Source organism: Carcharodon carcharias, chromosome 28 (genome assembly GCF_017639515.1).
Source record: "Carcharodon carcharias isolate sCarCar2 chromosome 28, sCarCar2.pri, whole genome shotgun sequence".
NCBI lineage: Eukaryota > Metazoa > Chordata > Chondrichthyes > Lamniformes > Lamnidae > Carcharodon > Carcharodon carcharias.
This window is the reverse complement of record NC_054494.1, coordinates 35,872,811-35,900,457: the sequence shown is the minus strand read 5'-3', so window position 1 is coordinate 35,900,457 and position 27,647 is coordinate 35,872,811. Positions and strand designations below refer to the sequence as shown.

At 43.9% G+C, this 27,647-nt stretch overlaps 1 protein-coding gene across 1 annotated transcript in view; it reads left to right on the top strand.

Annotated features, from left to right (window-relative positions):
* The window catches only part of LOC121270751 (protein transport protein Sec24A-like), a 50,837-nt gene extending 25,148 nt beyond the window's left edge, over positions 1–25,689 (top strand). Inside the window, exons 7-21 of the mRNA XM_041176137.1 lie at positions 848–957; positions 3,336–3,448; positions 4,362–4,480; positions 6,277–6,332; positions 7,464–7,664; positions 9,641–9,764; positions 10,900–11,058; positions 11,545–11,718; positions 13,250–13,360; positions 16,026–16,201; positions 18,770–18,922; positions 19,094–19,198; positions 21,604–21,696; positions 23,332–23,435; positions 24,720–25,689. Coding sequence (XP_041032071.1) covers positions 848–957; positions 3,336–3,448; positions 4,362–4,480; positions 6,277–6,332; positions 7,464–7,664; positions 9,641–9,764; positions 10,900–11,058; positions 11,545–11,718; positions 13,250–13,360; positions 16,026–16,201; positions 18,770–18,922; positions 19,094–19,198; positions 21,604–21,696; positions 23,332–23,435; positions 24,720–24,834 — 1,913 coding nt within the window. The 3' untranslated portion in view covers positions 24,835–25,689. The remainder of the gene's footprint in view (positions 1–847; positions 958–3,335; positions 3,449–4,361; positions 4,481–6,276; positions 6,333–7,463; positions 7,665–9,640; positions 9,765–10,899; positions 11,059–11,544; positions 11,719–13,249; positions 13,361–16,025; positions 16,202–18,769; positions 18,923–19,093; positions 19,199–21,603; positions 21,697–23,331; positions 23,436–24,719) is intronic.
* Positions 25,690–27,647: the final 1,958 nt, after the last annotated feature.

The following is a 27,647-nucleotide window of genomic DNA, read 5'->3' as shown; positions in this document are numbered from 1 at the left end:
TTTCTCTAGATGTCCAGCTTGGTTTCATGAGTAACACTCTCCCGATTTTCCATAAGCTTAATGACTAGAAGTCTCAGGGGAATGTAACTGGTGTAGAGGCCCAGTCAAATTGGTCTCTGCCTCTTCCTTCTGTCCATGGCAATACTGAGGATAATTAGCCAACAATCTGGCTGCCCTGCATAAGACCAACTAACCAATTGGGAGTGCCATTTCGAGGTGAAGCATGGAGGCAGCCTAGTTTTAATATGATAAATGTTCTCCACTATCTGGAAGGGTGTAGCGCCAACAACAATTAGGAAGCTCAACACCAACAGGCAGCCCAATCACCTGCTAGTGTCCCAAGGGGGTTCAAAGTTGTTCATCAAAGCCAAGCAGCAGAACACTAGTGAGGTAACTAAAATGCAGCGAGAACCTTGGTTTTGTGGCAGTCTCTGAAGGACAGGAGATGTCCTGTGAAGGACAGGCAAGATGAAGGAGCTTAGGCAGAAAATTCCAGGGATGGGCCGGTGGGGCAGGGGGAGGAGGGGGACCGGATGGTGAGGAATTGATGCCTAAACCTCTGCTGCCAATAGCATGGTGGCAGGAAGTGGGGGGGTGACCATACAGTAGAGCTGGAAGAGTGGAGAGTGTAGGCAACAGACGAGGTTGTGAAGGTAAAAAGAGGCAAGGTAGCGAAGGGCTTTGTAGCCCAACACAGAGGTTTTAAGATTAGCTCACTGAATGGCTGGTCACTGGAGGAGGATGGTAAGGATCGGGGTGAAAGGTGAGCAGGACCTGGTAAAGGAGAGGGCGCAACAGAGAAGATCAGATCAGTTGGAGTTCACTATCCAATCCTTTCTTCTTCCAGTTCCAGGGAATTTCCTCTTTGATCCCATGACAGGCAGTTACTGTAACCCGCACAGTCGGCCGGAACTGCAGCATGCAGCACTGGAGTTCATGGTACCTCTGGAATATCAGGTACAAGCTGATTCATTGCAGAACACCCATGCCAGCGATACCCTTTACACATTTATCCAGTCTTGTCTGTACCAGCTCTCTGGAAAGCCTCCTCCAGTTAGTCCCCCTGCAATTTTTCCCCTTCAGTTGCTGTTCAATTCCCTTTAGAAAGACATGATTGAATCTTCCACTATATCCTGAGGCAATTAATTCAGACCCTAATAATCCACTATATAAAAAGATTTTTCCTCATGTGCCTTTGTTTTTTTATGACTGTACATATCACCTGTACCAGCTATACTTTGTCCCACTGTACACACCACCTGTGCCAGCTACATCCTGTCCCACTGTACACATTACCTGTACCCTCTACACCCTGTCCCACTGTACATATCACCTGTACCAGCTACACCCTGTCCCACTGTACATATCACCTGTACCAGCTACACCCTGTCCCACTGTACACATTACCTGTGCCCCCGACACTCTGTCCCACTGTAATAATCACCTGTACCCTCTACACCCTTTCCCACTGTAAATATCACCTGTACCAGCTAGACCCTGTCCCACTGTACAAATTACCTGTACCCCCTACACCTGTCCCACTGTACAAATTACCTGTACCAGCTACACCCTGTCCCATTGTACGCATTACCTGTACCTCCTACATCCTTTTCCCCTGTATATATCACCTGTACCAGCTATACTTTGTCCCACTGTACACACCACCTGTGCCAGCTACATCCTGTCCCACTGTACACATTACCTGTACCCTCTACACCCTGTCCCACTGTACACACCACCTGTGCCAGCTACACCCTGTCCCACTGTACAAATCACCTGTACCAGCTACACCCTATCCCACTGTAAATATCACCTGTACCAGCTACACCCTGTCCCACTGTACACATTACCTGTATCCCCTACACCCTGTCCCACTGTACATATCACCTGTACCAACTATACCCTTTCCCACTGTACATATCACCTGCACCATCTACACTCTGTCCCACTGTACATATCACCTGTACCAGCTACACCCTGTCCCACTGTACATATCACCTGTACCAGCTACACCCTATCCCACTGTACACATTACCTGTGCCCCCGACACTCTGTCCCACTGTATTTATCACCTGTACCCTCTACACCCTTTCCCACTGTAAATATCACCTGTACCAGCTACACCCTGTCCCACTGTACAAATTACCTGTACCCCCTACACCTGTCCCACTGTACACATTACCTGTACCCCTTACACCCTGTCCCACTGTACAAATTACCTGTACCAGCTACACCCTGTCCCATTGTACGCATTACCTGTACCTCCTACATCCTTTCCCCCTGTATATATCACCTGTACCAGCTACACCCTGTCCCACTGTACAAATTACCTGTACCCCCTACACCTGTCCCACTGTACACATTACCTGTACCCCCTACACCCTGTCCCACTGTACAAATTACCTGTACCAGCTACACCCTGTCCCATTGTACGCATTACCTGTACCTCCTACATCCTTTTCCCCTGTATATATCACCTGTACCAGCTACACCCTGTCCCACTGTACAAATTACCTGTACCCCTGCACCCTTTCCCACTGTACATATCACCTGTACCAGCTACACCCTGCCCAACTGTACACATTACCTGTACCCACTACACCCTGTCCCACTGTACATATCACCTGTACCAACTATACCCTTTCCCACTGTACATATCACCTGCACCATCTATACTCTGTCCCACTGTACATATCACCTGTACCAGCTACACCCTGTCCCACTGTACACATTACCTGTACCCCCGACACCCTGTCCCACTGTACATATCACCTGTACCAGCTACACCCTTTCCCACTGTACATATCACCTGTACCAGCTACATTCTGTCCCACTGTACAACTCACCTCTTCTAGATACATCCTCTACCACTGCACAGAATAACTGTGCCAGGTACACCCTCCCTTAATGCACAGTGTACCCTCTGTCAATGTGCAGACCATCTGTGCCAGGTAGACCCTCTGTCATTATGTTAAACATCTGTACCAGGTAGGCTGGTCTACCAGCACTTGACCAATCCTTCTCCATAACTGCGCCTGGCTGGCAGAAGCTTGGGATCGGCCATGGGTGGGGGAGGGCCAGAGTGGGGTGGGGGAAGGTGAGTGCTATCTGCTTTGCTTAACTTTCATTCGCTCCTGTGAGCATTGGCACGCCTGTACTCCGTGACCTCGTTCGAGTGGACAGCTGAGGTGAATTACTTCCACCCATAACAGTGGCCACACCTCCCCACTGCCCATCCATAAACCACTGATTACTGTGACATAATTGGTGCATCGCTTCGATTGACAGGAGATTGATTTCCCTGATTGTTCTCTGTTATCTCTGTCCTTGCCCAGGCTGGGCGCCCTCGGCCTGTAACATACCTGTTTGTGTTTGATGTTAGTTACAACGCGGTGGAAACTGGTTATCTGGGAATTGTCTGCAAAACCCTGCTGGAGAACATAGACAGGTGAGGCATTGAGTATCTGCCTGCTTAATCCATTTTCCAAATTGAATGAACATTTGGCCATCAATCTGGGTCCATGTCAAAATGTTTTTAATGTGAAGTATCAGATCTCTTAAGTCAAAGGGTTGTGGGTTCCTGGCCAATATTCCACATAGAGCAAACAGCACCAAAAATCATTAGCCTTACATTGTTGAATATTGGATCTTGCTGTGTACAGAAGGGATGTCACTGTGCTTGCGGGTGAAGCATTTTGGTGAAGACATCAGGGAGCTCCATGGAATATCACATGAACCATTCAATCAGGCCGCTGGGACCAAAGTCTAATGCCTGATGGACAGCACCTCAGACAAAGTAGCACTCCATTGTACTGGAGGCTGAGGCTGGATTTATGTGCTTGGGGACAAACAGTGATGGACAGTAAAAGACCCTCTTTGTCCATTCAGCCTGACCCCCACAGCTGCGATGTCTAGTTCATCACAGAACACACACTCTAAATTCAATCCGGATCCAAGGTGTCTCCACTGGAGAGGCAAAATAAAAACATTAAAAACCCAGGCCAGTTATGGAAAAAATATCTAGAAAATTAGGCATTCAAAATCAGTGCAGGAAACCAGCCTGCCCTGATTAATATTGAATGGAGCTCAAACTCACAACTTTCTAACCTAATTTTATTGGATAAGATAGAGATCATGGAGAGGTAGATGGCTGATGGACATTTAAAGGAGTGGCATGACAGATTGAGTGGACCTTTTCTCATTCCATGCTTGTCCCCGCTTACATGAGTTCAAATCCCAGATCTCTCCCCCTCGAGCGGTCCCACTGCACTTAAAACAGGCTACCACAGGAAAACAGCTGCAGTTCCTTTAGTGGGGACCGATCGCACTTCCAACCCTGTTTTCCTGTTTCTGTTACCCAGGTTACCAGGTGATTCACGGACCCGCATTGGGTTCATTACATTTGACAGCACGGTGAACTTCTACCACTTGCACAGCAGTCTGTCTCGACCCCGCATGATGGTTGTGGCTGATGTTGATGGTAAGTTGTTATTTAGTGGGGCTAGAACCAATTTGTTTCATTGCATTAATACACGTTTGTTAATGGTAGACTGGTTTGGTTCAATAGAACCTGGACTGAGCATCTGTCCCTTGTTGATGTTTGGGTGCTGCCCTCTCAGCTCCAGGTAATCCTGAAAACCAATACTCCAGCAGGCAGGGTAGCTGCACAAACATTAGGAGGCTCATCAGTATTCAGTTTTGGTAAGCTGTGTGATTAGAGCTGGTTAAATACCACTGTGCACATTGGGGGATCCTTAGGCTTTGTTCCAGGCCACCCCATGCCTAAGCTTTCTGGGCCTGAGTGAGTGAGCCTGGGTTTTCCTTGTGCCATTTCTGAGTCTGTTGTGGACTACATCGCTAGAAATTGATTGCTAGGATTAGTCAGCAACTCCATTATTGTTAGAACATAGAATCACAGATTGTTACAGCACAGAAGGCCATTTGGCCCATTGTACATGTTCCAGCTCTTTGTTTCCTGCTCTTTCCCCAAAGCCCAGCAAATCTTTCCCTTTCAAGTGGTATCCAATTTCCATTTGAAAGTTCTTATTGAATCTGCTTTCCCCAGCCTTTCAGGCAATGCAATCCAGCCTGCTGTGTAAATGTCTCTTCCCCTCACGTTGCTTCTGGTTCTTTTCCAATCACCTTAAATCCGTGGACCTCTGGTTATCAACTCTTCTGCCACTTGGAACAGCTTTTGCCTATTTAATTCATCAAAACCCCTTCAAGATTTTGAACAACTCTCTTAAATCTCCCCTTTAGCTGCTCCCGTGACTATTAGGTTAATAGAAGGCTAACGAAATGGACTTTGGTCTAGTAATTCCTGGAATTGGTGAAAAAAAAGTGAGCACTTCATATTAACTAAAGAGGCAATCAGGTGAAAACGATAGTACTTAAGTTCTGGGACTCTTAATCATGATAATGGATTTCATTGCGTGTGTGAATTTTCAGAACAAAAAAAAATGGAAAAGGAAAATGGTCACATACCCAAGGACTTTCTGTATAGTCATTTGGTAATACGAACTTGAGTATTGCTGACACAAAACAGCAACGTATGGTGAGGTAGCTGGAGCCAGACAACCAGTAGGATCATCAAAGCTCTGCTTCGAGGATGCTTGCATGCGAGACTTGAAGGACCACTCTTCCTTAAACCCACATTTTTGATCATACTTTGCATCACCCCTCTCCTGATATCATCTTCATTGGCTCAGCATCCATTTTCTTCCAATCATCCCTCTGTGAAGTGCGTTGGGACGTTTTTCCATGTTAAAAAGTGCTATGTAAATGTAAGTTGTTGTTGTTAATGCCACACCCTTTTTATTCGTTCATGGGATCCGGACATCTCCGTCAAAGCCAGCATTTATTGTCCATCCCTAATTTGCCTTTGAGAAGGTGGTGATGAGCTGCCTTCTTCAACCACTGCAGTCCGTGTGGTGTAGGTACACCCACAGTGTTGTTAGAGAGGGAGTTCCAAGATTTTGACCCAGCGACAGTGAAGGAACAGCCAATATATTTCCAAGACCAGGATGGTGTGTGGCTTGGAGGGTACTTGCAGGTGGTGGTTTTCCCATGCATCTGCTGCCCTTGTTCTTTTAGTTGGTGGAAGTCACAGATTTGCAAGGTGTTGTCGGAGGTGGTGTGGCAAGTTGCTGTGGTGCGTCTTGTGGATGGTACATATTGCAGCCACCTTGAATCTTGAATCGAGACGCACAGGTTAAGCTTCCATTGCTGCACTGTTTGCAGTCTTTGCAATGATCACACTTGTTGGTCTTGTTTCAGATATTTTTATCCCAAGTGAAGATAAGTTGTTGGTGAATCTGCAACAAAGCCGGCAGGTAATGTGATTCTCCTTTCATGTTGTAATGCAACTTAATAGAGTTGTAACTAAGTCATTTTTTTTCCAAGTCAAAGCCAAGTCACAAGACTTTGTAAAGTGAAAGTCACTAACATGTCCTCTTACTCTTTTTGATTTACTTCCCTGTACTCTGAAAATCTGATATAGATTAAAATGCAAACATGGGAGTTGAAGAAGCCTTTACTTTGTTCCATTTGTTGACTGAGCAATAATAATCCTAGCCTGTGGCCTATTCCTATTGTTATATGAACTTTGCCTACTTTCTGGACACAAATTCCCTGACATTAGTGACTGGATAATTGATTGTAATTTTAATGGTAACCCAAACGTTCCAAGGGCCCTCTTCTTGGTCAGTTGAGCTTTCCATTTCCTCACCTCTTCCAATGCCCCTCCTAACAAATCAACCCTGAGAGGTCGTGGGTGTCAGCAACTGTCTCCCAGTTGTATGTGTCAACTTCATATTGCACCAACTTCATATTGCGCATGTAAATGTCTTTGTAGCATGTACTCGTGCACTAACTGCATGTAATAGAATTGTGCAGACATACTAACCTCATGTTTTTCTTAACCAAATAAGAGTGCTTCACAACTAAGCACTTTAAGAACTCCACCAAGTCTTCTAAAAGGCTACCCTGCGTGGTCTGATGATGACAGATGGGGCTGTAACTGAGAGCTCGCTCGTGGTCTTCCAGTCCTCTCTACTCCACACTTCCTGCCAAAGTAGGATGGAACTTGACCAGCTCATCCACAAGTTCTGCAAAGTCTTACAAACCCTGTTTGTGAGCGACACTGGCACTAGTCTCATGATGACTGCAAATACAGGGTCGGAATAGTGCATTTATCAATAAAGATTATTCATCAGATGTTTCACTACCTTGTTATTCCACATGCATATACAATGAGGGAAAGGTAGTGAATATCCGGAAACCCAACAACATACATTTGTCTAACTTACCCTTATATGGTTTTAGATAAATGACCAGTAAAATGTCTGAATCAGGGTTGTAAAATTATTCAAAGATCCATATGATTAGCTGATTCATGGCTACATGTTTGAATGTGTCTGTCCCTGTTATAATTTGTCTACTAATTCTCCACTCCTTTGCCATAGCTTGTTATCTCTTTGCTTGAGGAATTCCCAGTTGCATTCAGGGAGACTCAGAAGAGGCAGTGCGCGTTTGGACCTGCATTGCAGGCTGCTCAGAAACTCCTGAGGTATTGTGGTGGGCGTGTGTCTGCTTTTCTGACCCAGTTACCCAATGTAGGCTGTGGGTCCTTGCAACCCCGGGAAGACCCTGGCGATAGTACTCTGGTAGGTTGAGCTTTCTTCTATGGCCCATTACCTTAATGGAGGAATCTTATTGTTCAGAAAGTGATGGTCGTAAAAATTAGTTAGAATTACGTAAGATGCACAGCTCAGAAACAGGCCAGTTGGCTCAGTTGGTTCCTGATATATGAGCCACCTTACATCCCTCTTCAGTAACCCTATCAGCATATCCCTCTATTCCTTTCTCCTCTTGTGCTTATCTAGCTTCCCCAATACTATTTGCTTCAACTACACTTTGCGATAGTGAGTTCCACATTCAAACCACCCTTTGGGTGAAGAAGTTTCTCCTGAATTCCTTATTTGGCTATATTAGTGGCTATCTTATACTTAATGTGGGGAGACAGTGGTGTAGTGAAAATGTCACTGGACAAATAACCAGAGGCCCAGGCAGCTGTTGGAATTTGAATTCAGTTAATAAATCTGGAATTGAAAGCTAGACTCAGTAATGGGGACCATGGCAACCATCATTGATTGTCGTAAAAACCTCATCTGGTTCACTAACGCCCTTCAGGAAGGAAATTGCTGTCCTTACCTGGCCTGGTCTGGCCTACATGTGACTCCAGGCCCACAGCAATGTGGTTGACTCTTAACTGCCCTCTGAAATGACCTAGCAAGCCATTCAGTTCAAGGGCAATTAGGGATGGGCAACAAATGCTGGCATTGCCAGTGACACCCACATCCCATGAAAGAATTAAAAAAAAGATTCCTAGTTTCGATCTCTGTCACAAGTGGAAACATCTTCTCCACCTCAATCCTGTCAAACCTTTTCATAATCTTGAAAACTTCTATCAGGTCAACCCTCAGCCTTTTCTTTTCTAGCAAAGAGAGCCCCAGCTTGTTTAATCTTTGCTGATAGCTATTCAGCTCTGTTTTTGTCCTCATGAAGTTTCTTCTCATCTGCTTCTATATCCTTGCCATAATGTAGAGACTAGAGCTGCTCACTAACCACGGTTTTACTAATGTTTAACATAACTTCCCTGCTTTTCAATTCCGTCCCTCGTGAAATAAACCCCAGTGCTTGTTTTGTTTTGGCCTTCTTAACCTGCGTCACTAGTTTTAGTATATAATAAAAACAGAAAATGCTGGAAAAACTCAGCAGGTCTGGCAGCATCTGTGGAGAGAGAAACAGAGTTAACATTTCAAGTCCGTATGATTTTTCCTCAGAGCTTTCATCACTGCTTTTAGTGTAAGTTGTGAGATGTCGATGGTGTTTCCTTTCCCACAGTGAACTTTCCAACCCTTGTTACCCCTAAGCTGCAAATGCCTCATCTCACAATCTTTCATAGTGTGAACTTTCAATACACATTAAAAAAACATATGTGGTCTAGAAAAGACATACATGTGGCTCTGAATACAAAGTGGAGTGACCACATGTGGAGTGCTGTGTACAGTTTGGGTCTCCTTACTTAAGAAAGGATGTAACTGCATTAGTATCACTCAACTAATTCCTGGGATGAGGGGGTTATTTTATGAGAAGAGATTGGACAGGTTGGGCATGTATCCACTGAAGTTTAGAGCAAGGGGAGGTGATCTTATTGAACTTAAAAGATCCTGAGGGGATTTGACAGGGTGGATACCGAGACAATATTTACCCTTGTGAGAGATAGAAACAAGCATAGGGGACTTAGTTTAAAAATAAGGAGTCTCTCATTTAAGACAGATGAATCTTTTTTTCTCTCAGAGGGTTGTTAGTCCATGGAATTCTCTTCCTTAGAGAGCCGTGGAGGCTGGGTCATTGAATATTTTTAAGGCTGAGTTGGGGAGATTATTGACTGATGAGGGAGTCAAAGGTTATAGGGGGCAAGCAGGAAAGTAGAGTTGAGGCCACAATCAGATCAGCCATGATCTTATCAAATAGCAGAGCAGCTTGAGGGGCTGAATGGCCTACTCCTGCTCCTAATTTGTATATTCAAATGTGCTCAAATTTAATGACCTTTTCTTTTCATTTCTGTCTTCACAAGGGAGCTAAGCACCTTGGTCCAGCCATCGATTTCTATAAGGTGCTTGCACTGGAGTTCTGTGGCCAGCAGATAGGAGTGGATTTATTCTTGTTGAGTCAGCGATACACTGACCTGGCCTCCATAGGTGAGTGTAGTAATGGCCACTTCAACAACAACAACAACAACAATAACAACAATTTGTATTCGTGTTACATCTTTAGCATAATAAAATATTCCAAAATGCTTTACAAGTCACTTCAGAGAATGTCTGGGGATGTTTTGCCACAGCACCTTACAGCACAGAAGGAGCCATTCAGCCCATCATGTCTGTGCTGGCTCTTTGAAAGATGTGTCCAATTAATCCCACATTCCCTGCCTTTCCCCATAAACCCTGCACATTTTTCCACTTTAAGTAATATCCACTTACAATTGAATTTCCTTTCACTGTCTCTTCATGCAGCATGTTCCAGATCTCAGCAACTTGTAACATATAACATATCAGCACAGGCATGGTCATAAGATATTCCAATAACTTATTTATCTTTTAGTTCACTTCAGAAAAATTCATTTAATCTTAATAGCTTCACAAGTCCAATATTAAAGGCATTATATAAATGCAAGTGAATGGTTGCTATTGTTTTTAGAATACCCTTTTTGGTTGCTGAAGTGGCTTAGTTACATTGCAAAATGCTGAACATTGTGGTGCAGAGTATCAGAGACTGGGTCCCCTTTACTAAGAAAGAAAGAAAGGAGGATTTGCATTTATACAGAGCTTTTCATGACTTCAGGGAGTCTCAAAGTGCCCAGTTTGTATGTCAAAGTACAATTCATTATTGTAATGTAGGAAACACTGCAGTCAATATGCACACCGCAAGCTCCTAGCAATTGTAGTGAGAAAAATGGCCAGCTAATCTGTTTTAATGATTGGCAGAAGGATAAAAATTGTTTTGGATTTTAGGATTAATGCTGCCGCTCTTCGAAATAATGCAACAGGATCTCATACATCCACCTGAGAGGCAGATGGGGAGCATTTAGTCATGATGGCTCTGGCCAAAATACCGTGGGGAAAACTAGGTGGGCTGGCTGGTCTTTTCCTACTTCTCAGTTTTGTTTGTTCCATTGGGAAGAGTGAGATGGTGAGAGACAAGCTCATGGGATTGGGAGACATGGGGGAGGAGAGCTGATTAAAGGGCAAGGTTAGTGAAGAGGTTGCTAACTTTCTGGCTGATGTTGTGAAAGAGCCGGTTAAGTAACTATACTTAGCTGATGTGTTTCTGCAGCTTGTCTTCCCAGGTACACATGTGGCTATGTGTACTATTACCCAGCGTTCCATCATATCCACAGCTCAGCCCTGGTGGAGAAACTCCAGGAAGAATTCCGAAGCCACCTGACCGGCTCCATTGGATACGAGGGGTTGCTGAGGATTCGATACACACAAGGTGAGCAGATGAGTGATCCTGAACCAAAATGTACAGACATATGGCCATTGCAACACAGAAAGAGGACAATCAGCCCATCGAGTCTGTGCCTATGACTGAACATTCCTTCCCAAAAGGCAGCGCACAGCCAAAGGAAACGTCCATCCCGACTGCCTGACCTCTCTTCCTTGTCTATCTCCATGTCCAGGAGTCCCTGGAGAGGGAGCATGCAGTGTCCGCCAGTATGTAAGAGGCTGTTCATGACCAATAGGCACAGGAAGGTGTCATTGAGCAAGTCAATGGCAATACTGTTTGATAAAGTTTTGTTTCCTGTGTTTCATTTCCCAGTCCAAATTGAACCTTTTTCATTGGTGCTCCTTCAAAAAAGGTGGGCGGGCTTATCTGTTGATTTGATTCCATTGGTGATGCAGTCACCCGTGTGGACCATCCAAAAGACCAAGGACACATTCGTCACAGTGACCATCATTTCAAATCTCTGATTTTTAGGCCTCGTGCTGGAAACCTTCCATGGAAACTCGTTCCTGCAGACAACGCAGATGCTGTCCCTGCCCTGTGTCCGCCCTCAGGCAGAGTTTGCCTTTCAGATGATGATAGACGGGGCTGTAACTGAGAGCTTGCTCGTGGTCTTCCAGTCCTCTCTACTCTACACTTCCTGCCAAGGTAAGATGGAGCTTGTGCAGCTCCTCCACAAGTTCTGCAAATGTTCTCATGGCAGCCTTCAACCCTGCCAAGGAAGTGAGACAGGCTGAGCTGCCCGCTCAACTTGCTACCCAATAGGGAATCACTAGGTCTTAGCTTGCTGCCTAGATTGGAACAACATGACTAACGTTGTGATCCTTTCTGAGCAGCCCATGCTTTTACTCACATACTTTTTGAGCTGCAGGGAAAACAAGGGTTACTTTTTTAAGTGGAGAGGATGTGTTTCTGCTGATGACAGTGTGCAGCATGTGGTATTTCCTTCTTTTTGCATCCAGCTCCAACATCAAGTTTGTTTTTCTTTAGTCATTTGAATAGTACAGAACTTGAGTTCTGCTGAAAAAAGAGACATTTTTTGTCGCAGCTTTACATCAGGGCAACTTGCAAGAAAATACCAATGTCAGGGGAAGCAACATGTTTATACTGTATGAGAAGAGAGTGCTGATTGGTTGGCACGTGGGATTTTAAACCCAAGACCCCAGATCATTACCCTGGACCTCTTGATTACTAGGCTAGTGACATTACCACTACACCACCATGTCCCCCACGCTCTCAGATCTGACAGGGCAGTTAGATGAGCAGGCCGTAAAAGCCACAGTCTTCTCCAACCCAAAGTTGAAGGGACATGTTGATGGATACCAAGAAGTGGGTTTTGCCTCTATCATAGCATCCATCATTGAATGATAAATCACAGAAGGCAGCCATTCAGCCCATCCTGCCTGTTCCAGCTTTTTGTAAAAGAAATCCAGGGGACCCACTTCGCTATCTTTTCCCAAAACCCTGTAAATATTTTACTTCAGGTATATATCCAGTTATGGGAGATCTATTGGCACAGTGAGTAGCATCGCTGTCACTGATCTAGAAGCTCCAGGTTCAACTCACGCTCCAGGACTTGACAGACAAGGAAGGCACATTCATAGTGCAGCCAAACAGGTTCATTGGCGACCAGCAAATCCTCCCAATAGGCCTCTGGCAGATGGTAAGAGTCTCCTGGTCAGCCAGCCATGCGTGATGTGGAATGATGCCCTCAAGATCCAGGCTTGTGACCTGTTCCCGGACAAACCAGCTATGGGAGCTTTGTCTGCCTCACATGCCGCGAGGTATGGGAAGGGAAAAGAAGAAGGTAGATCCAGTTGCCTTTTGAAAGTTAATATTAAATCTGCTTCCACCGCCCTTTCAGGCGGCACATTCCGTGCTTCCTCATGCCACCTCTGGTTGCTTTGCCAATCTACGTCCTCTGGTCACCAACCCCTCTGCGACTAGAAATAGATTTTCCTATCCGAACTCTTAATGATTTTGAACGCTTCTAACAAATCTTCCCTTAACCTTCTCTATTCTGAGGTGAAGAACTCCAGCTACTCTGCATTCCTCTATCACAGGTCCCCACCCGCCCCACCCAACCTGCCCTCACCCCCCCCTGACTTCATTATTTTGACGAGGGGTTTGTGGAGCATGACTGGTTGTGGGTGACGTTTAGAGTATGCTTGTTTTTCAGGTGAACGGCGGGTTCGAATCTACACGTACTGCCTGCCGGTTGTCAGCTCCCTGAGTGAAGTTTATGCAGGGGTCAATATGGCGGCTATGATGGGAATTCTTTCAAAAATGGGTAAGATATCATGTTAGCTGTGATAAAATAAGCAAGAACACAAGCAGAGTAAGAAGTATCATTGAATGGAGAAATCACTTGCAGCAGGGCTGCTCACCCTGTGGTCTCCCCCTCCCCACCATAAGCAGAATGATACCTGTGGACTAAAAGGGTTAAATTATGAGGGCAGGCTGCACACTCTCAGCTTGTATTCCCATGAGTATAGACCATTAGGAGTGAACTAATTGAAGCGTTTAAATCGTTCAAGGAGTTGGTAGGGTAAATAGAGAGGAACTATTTCCTCTGGTGCAGTAAGCCCAGAACAAGGGGCATAACCTTAAAATTAGGACCTGGCCATTTGGAGTGATGTTAGGAAGCACTCTTCACAGAAAGGGTAGCGGAAATCTGGTACTCTTTTCCCCAAAAATATGTTAAGGTTGGGGGGTCATTTGAAAATGTTTTTGTTAGGTAAGGGTAGTACAGGCTAAAGAACCAAGGCAGGTAAATTGGGTTAAGATACTGATCAGCCATAATCTCATTGAATGGTGAATAGGTTCAAGGGGCTGAATAGACTCCTCCTTTTCCTATATTCCTAATCCCTTGCGGCTGGAGCCAGTGGACCGGCCAACACAGTCCTATTTGAGCTTATACTTATTATTTACCGTTTGAATTTTGTGGGCCTGGTGGTTTGGAAATTAAGGGATGTTTTTATAATCATTGTCTCGTTGGCAAATAAATCCTAAAGCCAAACCCCAAGATCTATTAGTAGCAGATATCTTGAATTATATGGGAATGCAGAGTTAAATGGCAGAAGTGGGCATAAGGCTCCTCCTACATGGCCGATGACAACGAAAACTTGGGCACCCCTGGAATGGTCGAGGAGCGGCCGGAGCAGCGTCTGGTGGTGATACAATATTTTACGATTGGGTGGGTTGATAACAGTGCGTTTCATTTAATTCTTTCACTGGATGTGGGCATCGCTGGCTGGGCCAGCATTTATTGCCCATCCCTAATTGCCCCATGAGAAGGTGGTGGTGAGCTGCCTTCTTGAACCACTGCAGTCCATGTGGTGTAGGTACACCCACAGTGCTGTTAGGGAGGGAGCTCCAGGATTTTGACCCAGCGACAGTGAAGGATCATGGAAGACGGGACCTACAACAATGCTCAGCAACAACTTATGTTTATATAGAAACAAAGAAAATAGGAGAAGGAGTAGGCCATTCAGCCCTTCGAGCCTGCTCCACCATCCATTATGATCATGGCTGATCATCCAACTCAATAACCTGCTCCTGCTTTCTCCCCATATCCTTTGATCCTTTTCACCCTAAGAGCTACAAGAACTCCTTCTTGAAAACATACAATGTTTTGGCCTCAACTACTTTCTGTGGTAGCGAATTCCACAGGCTCACCACTCTCTGGGTGAAGAAATTTCTCCTCATCTCAATCCTAAATGGTCTACCCCATATCCTCAGACTTTGACCCCTGGTTCTGGACTCCCCCACCATCGGGAACATCCTTCCTGCACCTACCCTGTCTAGTCCTGTTAGAATTTTATAGGTTTCTAAGAGATCCCCCCTCATCCTTCTGAACTCCAGCGAATATAATCCTAACCGACTCAATCTCTCCTCATATGTCAGTCCTGCATCTCAGGAATCAGTCTGGTAAACCTTCGCTGCACTCCCTCTATAGCAAAAACCTTTAATGTGGTAAAATGTCCCGAGGTGCTTCACAGGAGCATTAACAAACAAAATTAGACTGAACCACATAAGGAGATATTGGTATAGGTGACAGCTCAGTCAAAGAGGTAGGTTCTAAGGAACTTCTTAAAAGAGGGAAAGGAAGTGGAGGGTTTAGGGAAGGCGTTCCAAAACTTAGGGCCCAGAATTTGAGGAAAGTAAATATCACAGAAGGTTGCGGGGCTGGAGGAGATTACAGAGATAGGGAAGAGTGAGGCCATGGAGAGATTTGAAAACAGAGATGAAATTTTTTAATTGTGCCATTGCTGGAATGGAAACCAGTGGAGGTTAATGAGCATCTAGGGAGGCAATGGTGTAGGGGTATTATCATTGGACTAGCTATCCAGAGACCCGGGGGAATGCTCTGGGGACCCAGATTCGAATCCCACCACATCAGATGGTGGAATTTGAATTCAATAAAAATATGGAATTGTAGAATGATTGTTGTAAAAACCCTTCTGGTTCACTAATGTCCTTTAGGGAAGGAAATCTGCCGTCCTTTTCTGGCCTACATGTGACTCCAGACCCATAGCAATGTGGTTGGCCTTAAATGCCTTCTGTTAGGGATGAGCAATAAATGCTGCCTCCACATCCAGTAAAGGGCATGGAGCCATACATCAGGTGAGCGTAGATGGGAAAAGCAATCTTAGTACTGGGGAAATGAGGTGGAGTCAGATTAAGAGCTAGGACAATGGACGATAAAGATTAGAGGATTAAGAGCTAGGTCAATGGATGGACGATAAAGATTAAAAGCCAATGCTTTGATATTTTGTGGTTAATATTACTTGAAGCTATTTCTGATATGTAATGAGATTTATGATTTATGGTTATGATTGAGGGAGTTGAAAACTTTGTAAAGAGTGAGCAGCTCAGGGGGACTGAGATGTCCTGTAGCTAATCATTTTGTGTCTCCTTATCTTTATGTGATCTTTCTCTATATTTACCTGCAGCAGTGGATCATTCAATGAGGCTCAGCCTCGCTTACACCCGAGATGAGTTGATTAGAGTTCTCATTGATGCTCTCCTTGCCTATCGCGTCTCAGCATGCAGTCCAAAGCAGCCCGCATTCTCCATCCCCCGCAGTCTACAGCAACTTCCACTGTATGTCCTTGCCCTACTAAAGCAGGTGAGAGGTCACAGAATAAGAAACTGTTATGACCGGTCCCCGGGTGTGGTCCCCCAGTTTGTTAACTTCCCGAACGGGACCCCATTTTTGTTATGCCCCTGGGCGAGGAGGAATGAGCTGTCTCCCCTTCTTTATTCAACCCCCTCAGTTGGTTGCAACAAGGTTAATTTAAAAGGGATTCCCCCCGCCACCCCCCCCCACACCGTGGATACCTTTTCTTAGTCCAAATGTATTTATTTTTTAGAGGAGCCAATGTAAACAGGCTCTCTAGAGCTAAAGGTAAATTAAATTTGTTAGTTACTGAAACCTGAGAAAATTAATAAAAATACAACACACATACACATAGATCAGAAATGAGAAGTTGAGTCCAAATAAAAAATAGAAAGTATATACAAATCAGTGTTTGGCTTGTCCGTGAGGCATAGATGGCAATTTGTTGTGGCCGTTAAGTTGGGTAATTCTGGTAGAGCTGATTTTGGCAGATTTGCAGTTGGTTTGGAGACACTTGCTTCTGCAGAGTGGCTGAAGAGGCTGTCCTATTTCCTTTTTGATTGTGGCTTCTGCTAAGCCTTGCCCCCAGCAACAGAGAGAGAGAGAGACTTTGCCTGCAACTGCAGGGTGACTAGTTGGTATTCTTGTGTTGTCACTCTCACAGCACACATTACACTCCTCTGCAGCTAACTTTTTGAACCCATTTTCCCTGTGTATTCGATGAGGGGAAATAGTTATCTTGCATCCACCTAAGAACTATTTACACATTCTGAGATATAAATCAACAGGAGATGGATTTTTGGGTAACTGCTGAGACATGCAACTCAGCCTTTTGTCTCCGCAACCACAGGAGATTAAAGTTCAGTCTTTTGCATCTTTCCTTTCTCCCTTTCAAGTGTCTCTGCTTAAACAAGGCCATGACACCTTTTAAGGTACAACATTCCATGATCTCTCAGGACAGGTCTGACTGTATAACCCACATTGGAATTTTCCAGAAAGTGGTCACTTTACATCATCAGCCATCTTTTGCTCAGTGTCCTTGCTTGTATTTCTTTAAAAACACTCAAGTCTTCCTTAAAAAGTTCAATATGCCTGTAAGTAACACGTGGCGGTAATTGGCTTTTCATGACAAAACCGAGGAACAGGATTAAGCCGTTTGGCCCCTTCAGATCATTGTGGTACAGGTTTTTCATGAAGATTTAACATGACATAGGGGCATAGGTACAAGAGGAGGCCATTCCGCCCCTTCAGATCATGGTGACCATGGCTTGTCACAAAGAGTTAACATGACATAGTGGCATTGGAACAGGAGGAGGCCATTCTCTGCCTGCACGTCATTGTGGCAAAGGCTTTTCGTGGAGATTTAACATGACACAGAGGAATAGGAACAGGAGCCTTTCATGCCTGTTCCACCATTGAATTGTATCAAGGAGATTTATGTAACAAACAAGCGCTTTTGAAGTTAAAGAGTGAATGATCAAATAATTTGTCCCATGAAGGCAGCCCCTTTCAACAATCGTTGAAACTGTGAGGTTCACTCTGACTGGTTAATGCACAGTTGCTGGTTTTTGATGAGAAAAGAGTAAAATTCATTTCTGTTGCACGATTTCAAACTGGCATGTTTACCCATAATCAAACTCTGTAACTGTGTGTTTGATCTCAGGAGAGAGAGAGAGAGGGGATGAATGGTTTTAGATTTTGCTGATTCACAGAGAAAATAGGGAGTTTGTTTAACACACTGCCTGGGGAGAGAGTGGAGACAGACAATATCAGCAAATTCAAAAAGGAGCTGAATATTTTTTTGGGTGAAGAATATCATGGATAAAGCATGGTAAGGTATAGTCTGAAGGTTGGTATTGACCAGGTGGCTGCAGTGGTCTTGTGTGTACTATTCTGTTCCTATCACAACCTTTCCGCTATTCAACTTTGACCTGCTGACCTCTGTTTTCCCTGTGTCAAGTGAATAATTCAACTATCTCAGTCAAGACCTTGCATGTAAATCTCTGACCCTGTTCATGTCCTGCCAGGTATTTGTATGATCCCTTTTCGAAGAAATTTGCTGGAATAAGATTGAATGGTTCCACATAACCCACTATGCAAAGTTCCTGAGAAAACGCGTCCAGGAAGTAATAATATTTGATAAAAACAGAAAGTACTGGAAAAACTCAGCAGTTTTTCGAGCATTTTCTGTTTTATTTCAGATTTACAGCATCTGCACTACTTTGCTTTTTTAAAAAATAATAATACTTGATGATTGTTTTAACTGTAGAGATAAGTTTAGTTTTGGTTTAAGTATCCTCTTTGGACCAGGAAGTTTCACTGTTATTTCTTGATGAAGAAATTGCATCCCAGTTTTGATCCATTTTGCTCTTCCTTGAAATCATGGCGCCCAGCATTGGTGGGGAGGGTGCAGGGGAGGTGGAGTCTCTCTCCACTCTGCTGGAGGCTTTGGGTATGTTTTAATGCTCGATAAACAGACTCTGTATAACCAAATTTCTAGGCCCCTGTGTAAAGAAATATACCCTGACCTCTGTCCTCTAATATGGACGTCTGAACCTGTTCCATCTCGTCTTGCAGCCTGCCTTTCAGACAGATGCAGCCATGAACCTGGACGAGCGGGTTTTCACCATGTCCCAGCTGATGATACAGCCGCTGACCTTTGTTTTGCGGATGGTTTACCCCGATCTGTACAGGATTGACGATTACCTCCACAGCGAGTCTGCTGACAACGTGAGTGCCTTGGTTACCGTGTGGTGTGATTGATTCCCTGAGTTCTGTTTCGTTCCATCAATGCTAAGGCAGAGAGAGTGAGTGAGAGAGTGAGTGAGAGAGAGAGAGATGGAGGTGGTGAGATTAGCAGATTGTCGTGCTGTTTCTAATCCCTTTCTTTCCCCATGACAGGTCGCCCTGGAGGCAGGCAAGGGATCAGTGAAGAGACCAGCCTTGATACCGCTCATGGCAGAGAATCTTACTCTGCAAGGAGCCTTCTTAATCGATTGTGGTAATGTAAGTGTTAATAGAAAATGAAAACCCTTCAGAAGCAGAGCAAGAGGATTTGCATTCTTATAGTTTCCAGTCACATCCCAGAAACAGCTTAAAACACTTCAAGGACAACTAATTACTTTGATGTGCAGGGACTGTTGTTATGTAGGCAAGTACTGACTGTAAAAGTTTCTATAGGTATGTGAAGAGAAAAAGATTGGTGAAGACAAATGTAGGTCCCTTACAGTCAGAAACAGGGGAATTTATAATGGGAAGCAAAGAAATGGCTGACCAACTAAATACATACTTTAGTTCTGTTTTCACAAAGGAGGACACTAATAACATACCAGAAATGTTGGGGAACACAGGGTTTAGTGAGAGGGAGGAACTGAAAGGAATCAGCATTAGTAGGGAATTTGTGTTGGGGAAATTGATGGGATGAAGACCGATAAATCCCCGGGGCCTGATAACCTACATCCCAGAGTACTTAAGGAAGTGGCCCTAGAAAGAGTGGTCATCTTCCGAGATTCTATAGACTCTGGAACAGTTCCTACAGATTGGAGGGTAGCTAATGCAACCGCACTATTTAAAAACGGAGACAGAGAGAAAACAGGGAATTATAGACCAGTCAGCCTGACATTGGTAGTGGGGAAAATTCTAGAGTCGATTATAAAAGATTTAATAGCTGAGCACGTAGAAAACAGTGGCAGAATCAGACAGAGTCAGCATGGATTTAAGAAAGGGAAATCATGCTTGACAAATCTACTGGAATTTTTCGAGTATGTAACTAGGAGAGTTAATGAGGGGAAGGAAGCCAGTGGATGTGGTTTATTTAGACTTTCAGAAGGCTTTCGACAAAGTCCCACATAAGAGATTAGCGTGTAAAATTAAGGCGCATGGGATTGGGGGTAGTGTATTGAGATGGATAGAAAACTGGTTGGCAGACAGGAAACAAAGAGTAGGAATAAACGGGTCTTTTTCCGAATGGCAGGCAGTGACTAGTGGGGTACCGCAGGGATCGGTGCTGGGACCCCAGCTATTCACAATATATATTAATGATTTAGATGAGGGAATTAAATGTAATATCTCCAAATTTGCAGATGACACAAAGCTGGGTGGGAGGGTGAGCTGTGAGGAGGATGCAGAGATGCTTCAGTGTGATTTGGACAAGCTGAGTGAGTGATACAATGCATGGCAGATCCAGTATAATGTGGATAAACGTGAGTTTATCCATTTTGGTAGCAAAAACAGGAAGGCAGATTATTATCTGAATGGCTATAAATTGAGAGAGGGGAATGTGCAATGAGACCTGGGTGTCCTTATACACCAGTCGCTGAAGGTAAGCATGCAGGTGCAGCAGACGGTAAAGAAGGCAAATGGTATGTTGGCCTTCATAGCCAGAGGATTCAAGTACAGGAACGGGGATGTCTTGCTGCAATTGTACAGGGCCTTGATGAGACCACACGTGGAATATTGTGTGCAGTTTTGGTCTCCTTATCTGAGGAAGGATGTTCTTGCTATAAAGGGAGTGCAGCAAAGGTTTACCTAACTGATTCCTGAGATGGCGGGACTGACATATGAGGACAGATTGAGGCGATTAGGATTATATTCGCTGGAGTTCAGAAGAATGAGGGGGGATCTCAAAGAAACCTATAAAATTCTAACAGGATCAGACAGGGTAGATGCAGGAAGGATGTTCCTGATGGTGGGGGAGTCCAGAACAAGGAGTCACAGTCTGAGAATACGGGGTAGACCATTTACGACTGAGATGAGAAATTTCTCCACCCAGAGAGTGGTGAGCCTATGGAATTCATTACCACAGAAAGTAGTTGAGGCCAAAACATTGTATGTTTTCAAGAAGGAGTTAGATATAGCTCTTGGGGCGAACGGGATCAAAGGATATGGGGAGAAAGTGGGATCAGGCTATTGAGTTGGATGATCAGCCATGATCATGGTGAATGGTGGAGCAGGTTCGAAGGGCCAAATGGCCGACCCGTGCCCCTAGTTTCTATGTTTCTGTGGATCATTTCGGGTAAGAACACAGTATTTATGTTCTTATATGGGTGGAGGGGCGGTGCACTGTCTCTGGGTAAGGGGCTGATCATTTAGGATTGAATTGTGGAGAGATTTCTTCCATCAGGAATCTTTGGAATTCTCTACCCCAGAAAGTTGTGGATGCTCCATCATTGAATATATTTAAGTTTGAGGTAGATAGATGTTTGTTTTCTCAGGGATGAAGGGATATGGGGAGGTGAGCGGGTGGGACAGTGGTGTTGAAGCCCAAGATCAGTCATGATCGTACTGAATGGTGGGTCCAACTCAACGGGCCACATGGTTAACTCCTGCCTCTATCTCTTATGTTCTTATAACTGTTGCTGATTCTGCAGTGATTGGGTGCCCAAGGCTATTCTATGTTCTTCTATCTTCAGGTTCTATATATCTGGGTCGGTAGGCACTGCAGCACCAGTTTCCTGGATGGTGTGTTAGGCGTGAGCAGCTACACCTTGCTACCAGGTACACTGGTAAGTCCTGACCCTCCTGTCACCCGTCGGTGTCTCCAAGCTGCTTTTTTAGCAAGCCTTTACCACACTTGAAGTACTGTGCACAGTTCTGGCCTCCTTATTACAGAAACAATATAGAAGCATTGGAGAAAATGCAAGAACATTCCCAGGATTAAAAAGAGATTGTAACTATAAGGAAAATTGAATAGAGTTTTCTCCAGGATAGGAGCGGCTGAGGGGTGATGGGGAGAACTGATAGACCAATGTTTTTCATTGCAAGGCCCTCGAGCCAGTGGCAGCTCCCTTCGACACTAAGTGCAGCTCCCCGATTGCATCTATCCATTTTCAGTAACGGCTTTGTCCTCAGAGGGTCGTGGTGAGCTGGAGCCCAGCCCAGCGTTATATTCCTATTTATTTTATTTTTAACATTAAAAAATGTCTACCGAACCTATCAAAAGTCAGCCTTCTTTACATGTCACATTGACCACATGGTATAATGTGCGCCAATAAGTATATCTAAGTATGTTCAGTAACAGTTATATTACCATAGCAACCACCATAGAGTTAGCAGAGTATTCAACTGTTGGTGTTGTGTATTTTCTTTTGGCCCAAGTGAATTGCTGGAGTAGTAAGCAATGATAATTTAGTAGTTGAAGTGGCTCTCATGCTGCAGGTTTTTTGCTGAAGTGGCTGTTGGCTTGAAAAATAGTGAAGACAATTGCGATAGACACTTTTTATTATGATGGGGTTTGACAGGGTAGAGTAGAGAAGATATTTTCACTTGTTGGAGAGACCCAAACTAGGGACCATAAATATAAGATAGTCACTGATAAATCCAATGGGCAATTTGATTAAACTTTTTTATCTAGAGAGTGGTGAGGTGTGGAACTCACGACCACATAGAAAAGTTGAGGCATGTATTCAAGAGGAAGCCAGTTAAGTGCTCTTTCTATCAATTAATATTTTTCTTCAAATAATTTAATTCTCTCTTAAATGTTGTGACTTTCTTCGTTTCAACAGCCACTGGTGGTGATGTATTCCATATCTTAATAGCCCTTTGCATGAAATAAAGATTCAATCCCCTCCTATCATTCTTCAATTCTATATTCATGCCCCCAACTACCAACTCATGTAAATAATCTTTCTCTATTTACTGTCTCAAATCATTTCACAATTTAAACACTCGGTTAGATTCCCTTTGCTGCAGCCAATACAGCTTCTGCCATTTTTTAAGTTCCTCATGATAGCTCTGTCCCCTCACCCCTGGGATCATCTCCAGTTTACACAGGCTAGACTGTCTCCATTGCTTCAAAATAGTGAGGTGCTCGTTATTCCAGCTGGAGCCCAAATTATGTTTTGGGGAACTTGTTACCGTGCTCTTTTCTCTCTCCCTCTCCTCCTCCCATTTTATTTCATTCTGTATTGTGTGATATTGCAGCGCGTTTGTCAGTGAGCTGAGTTTCTGGGCCTGGGATTCCCTTGGAGATCTTTCTGCTCCGTAGCCATAGCTTTGTTGGAGCTGCTCAGATCAGAGTTGGGAAGACACTCTGGAGATGCAGGATCATTTCCAAGGAAATTCCAGGCCTTTTGCGTCTATGGCGAGCACTGGAAAATCCTGAGCACATAATAAATATTAATACTGCTGGTGTGTTTCAGACCTTGCTGCCCATTCTACAGAATCCCGCTTCTAAACTCCTCCAGGCATTACTGGGATCCTTAAGGAAGGAGAGACTTTACCATGCACCTTGCTTCATCATCAAGTGAGTCCAAGCTTTCACAGATTGTCATTCAATCCCATTTGACAGAATGTTACCTAAACTTTTTTCATGAATTGTCCTTTGTGCTTCTTTGTACACGAGACTGGTCGTTGCAGCATCAAAAGGATCTCCCCACTGGGAAAACCCAGTCTTGGTTCCCAGTCACATTCCAGTCACCTCCCCCACACCCCCTCCCCCACAGAATGTCTTTTTACACCTGAGCAGCTGAGAGTGGATGAGTGAATCCTCCCCCAATATCAGCCAGTCTCCTCAAAACAAATTACCCAGGCTCAAAAAGAGGTGATGTCACCACAGACCCCCTCAGATTGTGGGTCTACAGCCACAAACCATCCTTGGGCTTAGCGCCAGTCTCCAAACAATCTCAGTGCGCAGGGGCACCGCAAGGTGCCAACATGATCTATGTAGAAAACTTGAATATGATTGCACTGTCTGTTATGACCATTTTGAAATGCCGGTGATGTTCCTTTGATTGTATTGAAGCACCTCAGGGTGCAACATGATTTATGTAAAAAACTTAAATATTATTACACTTTTTGTAATGGCCATTTTGAAATGTTTTGTAATGTTCTTTTAGATATTTTATGAATATAATATATTTCTGCAAAAAAAAAAATCTTGATGTGTAGGGTCTGGTCCCCACTCCAGCTGTGTATTGAGAATCTGCATAAGATCATTTTTGGGCTGAATAGCCATTTTGGTGGTATAATTCTGAGTATGTATGTGGAGACACTGGAGAGGCTGGGATTATTCTCCTTAGGGTGGGTTACGTTAATATTTAATAATTCAAAATTTTATTAAGGTTATTTATAGAGGATCCAGCAGGAGGGTCAGTAACCAGAGGGCAGAGATTTAAGATAGAGTCAAAAGAGGGGAGATGAAGAGAATTTTTTTTATATGCCGTGAGTTATGATCTGGAATGCACTGCATGGAAGGGCAGTGGAAGCAGATTCAATTGTAACTTTCAAAAGAGACTTGAAAGGAAGAAATTTGCAGGGCTTTGGGGAAAGAGCAGGGGTGTGGAGTTAATTAGATGGTTGCACCAAAGAGCAGGCACAGGCATGATGGAACGAATAACAACAATAACTTCCATCGTTTATATAGTGTCTTTAACATAGTACAATGGCCCAAGGCGTTTTGCAGGAGTGTGACCAAATGAAATTTGACAACTTCTGTGCTGCAAGAGCGATCGTGTTTTGCGGCATCTTGCAGAACAAGGACAGATGATTTGCTGCCTTAAATTGATTCTCTTGATCTCTTTCTTGCCAGGGATGATAGTACCTCACGGTCCGTGTTCATCAAGCGTCTAGTGGATGACCGCACTGAGACGGCAATGTCGTACTATGAATTTCTGCTTCACCTGAAAGAACGGGTGTGTAAGTGATGTGCTTTCCCACAGGGAAAGAGGACTGGTTCACAGCGGCTCCCTCAAACAGCATAGGCTCTTGAAATATAATTTCCTCCTTCACCTGCAGTGCTGGAATTTCAATGTTATTCTAACCAGGAAAGTTCTGAAATAAAATGGAAAATGCTGGAAATGTACCGCACAAGAGGCCCCTTGGTTTCTGTTCAATGAAAAGACAAGTTAACTCTGAAGGCCAGTGAACCCTGTAAATGGGAGTGAGCAAAATGGGGAAGGGTGGGGAGAACAGTAATCAGGTCAAGTAAGAAAACTCCAGCCCCACCCCGACCCAGCTAACAGAGAGCGTGCGGGATTCACAACGTTCAAACAGATTGTTTGAAAATTGGAATTGTGTTGAAAACTGTTGCACAATCTGTTTGTGGCTGCATATAGTGACATCACAAATCCAGGCCAGAAGGGAAATGATTGGGTAATTGGCATGTCAATCATCCCAGAGACCGCATTGCTATAAGGGACTGGGACTGATTTTGTACACATATTCTGATATATGGTATTGCTTTCTATTAACCCCTGTGATAGTTACTACTATGCACACCAAGGCACTGACCACTCAAGATGGGATCAGTAACACAATAACGTGGATTCTTTACTTAGGGATGGTTCAGCCATGTACAGAGAGGTCTGCATGATACAGGTCTTCAGATTGCCAGCATACAGAAGTCACATGGTTTGTTACATCACATCCCTTACACTGCTGGAAGTTGGAAACAAAACCATAACTCTTACTGATGTACCAAAACATGTAGCTGTCCTCCACTCAATGCATCTTGCTGAAGAAATACTCTTGCTTTAATCAGCAATCTCTGTTCTAGTTTTAGTCATGATTTCTGTTTCAATAGATTCTGTTTGCTATGGTATATAGTGAATCAGTTTAAATAGACTCTTGCTGTTTCTTGTAAAATGGCCTCTGTTTGTTATTTTAAGTAAAGCAGATTCTGTTCGCTGTAAGTCTGGTATAAATTCCCCTCCTTCATTTCACAGGTGTCAATACACACACTGTCTATCCATTATCAGATTTTCTGCTCCTGTACAATGTAATGTTTAGATACACAGAGGCCATCTTGTATGCAGTCTTGGACACCTCAGTATAGGAAGGATATTTGAGCCAGGGAAAGTGTACAGCAGGGATTCGTCTTAACAGTACCAGCCTAGCTGGGCTGAATGGCCTGCTGTTGTCCTGTAAATTCTCTGTAAAATCAGAAGAGGGCTCTCCAGGACTTTAGCATGCAATATAAGCTAGCAATGAAGGAGTGCTGCACGACTATATTCAGGTAAGATATTAAATTGAGGCCCTGTCTCCCTATTCAGGTAAAGGTAAGAACAGGCTGTGGAACGATTCAAAGAGAGGAGAGTTCTCTCAGTGTCCTGATTAGTATTTAATCTTCGACTAACAAAAACACTGGCTATTTATCTCATTGCTATTTGTGGAACTGGTTGACTGAGACATGTGATAAATGACTGACTGGATAATCCAAGAGGAATAAGCACTTAAATAAAAGCAAAATGGACGCTGAAAATCAGAAATAAAAACATTGGACTCAAAACGTTAACTTTGTTTCTCTCTCCACAGGTGCTACCTGACCTGCTGAGTTTTTCCAGTACTCTTTGTTTTTTATATTAGGGACGAGCACTTGTTGTAGATTTAGGTGAAGAAAACCAGGTAAATGAAGCTAGTTTGTAATGTCAGTCCGATACCGTGATAATCACCAAACAAACCTGGTACTGCGGTAGTGCCCATATGCTGCCTATTTCTGGCACTGTGGTAGTCCTGTGGTACATTGAGGAGACTTTGGATGAACAACTAATGGCAAAAGTGAAGGGAGGTAGAGTTACCCCATCAACTATAGGTTAATGAAGTATTAAATTGCTCATATCTTTGCATCACACTTGGTGGTCCTCCATGCCTACTCCCCTCCCAGATGAGACAGCCAACCCACTCCGTGGACCACACTTTAAGAACCACTGATCTATAAAATTTATAATTCATTTGGAATTCATAATTTAACCCTTGGAGTCTGGGTATTATTTTTGTGACTCTGCGCTGCACCTCCTCGAAGACCAATATGTCCTTGCTGAGATGCAGTGCCCAGAACTGAGTGCAGTTACTTCAGATGGGGTCAACTTGAACATTTCTGATGCAGAATGAAACCAATGAGGAATTCGACACCATAATTCATTATTCCATTCTTTACAAAATCCCACAACGTCTTGTGGATTTTCTTTGAAAGTAGTGGTTTAATTCCTTTTACACATAAATCAAAGATGGTAGGTGAGGCATCAGGGAGGTGGTGGCATAATGGTATTAGCACTGGACTATTATGATCATTATTATTATGATTGTTATCATCCAGGGTAATGCTCTGGAGACCCGGGTTCGTATCCCACCACATCAGACGGTGGAATTTGAATTCAACAAAAATACCTGGAATTAAAAGTCTAATGATGACCAGGAAATCATGTTGATTGTTGTAAAAACCCATCTGGTTCACTAATGACCTTTAGAGAATGAAATGTGCCATCCTTATCTGGCCTACATGTGACTCCAGATCTTACATGCCCCTGTGAAAAGTCCTAGCGAGCCATTCAGTTGCATCAAACTGCTAAGAACAAATAAATAAGAATGAAGCAATAAGGACAAACTGTGAGAGACCAGTGTCCAGAGGGCAAGAGACTGAGTGACTGGTTTCCAGCGAGTTGCAGACTGTGCGTGACTGATGTCCAGAAAGCAACAGGCTGTGAGTGATCAGTGTCCTGGAAAGGACAACAGCAAACTT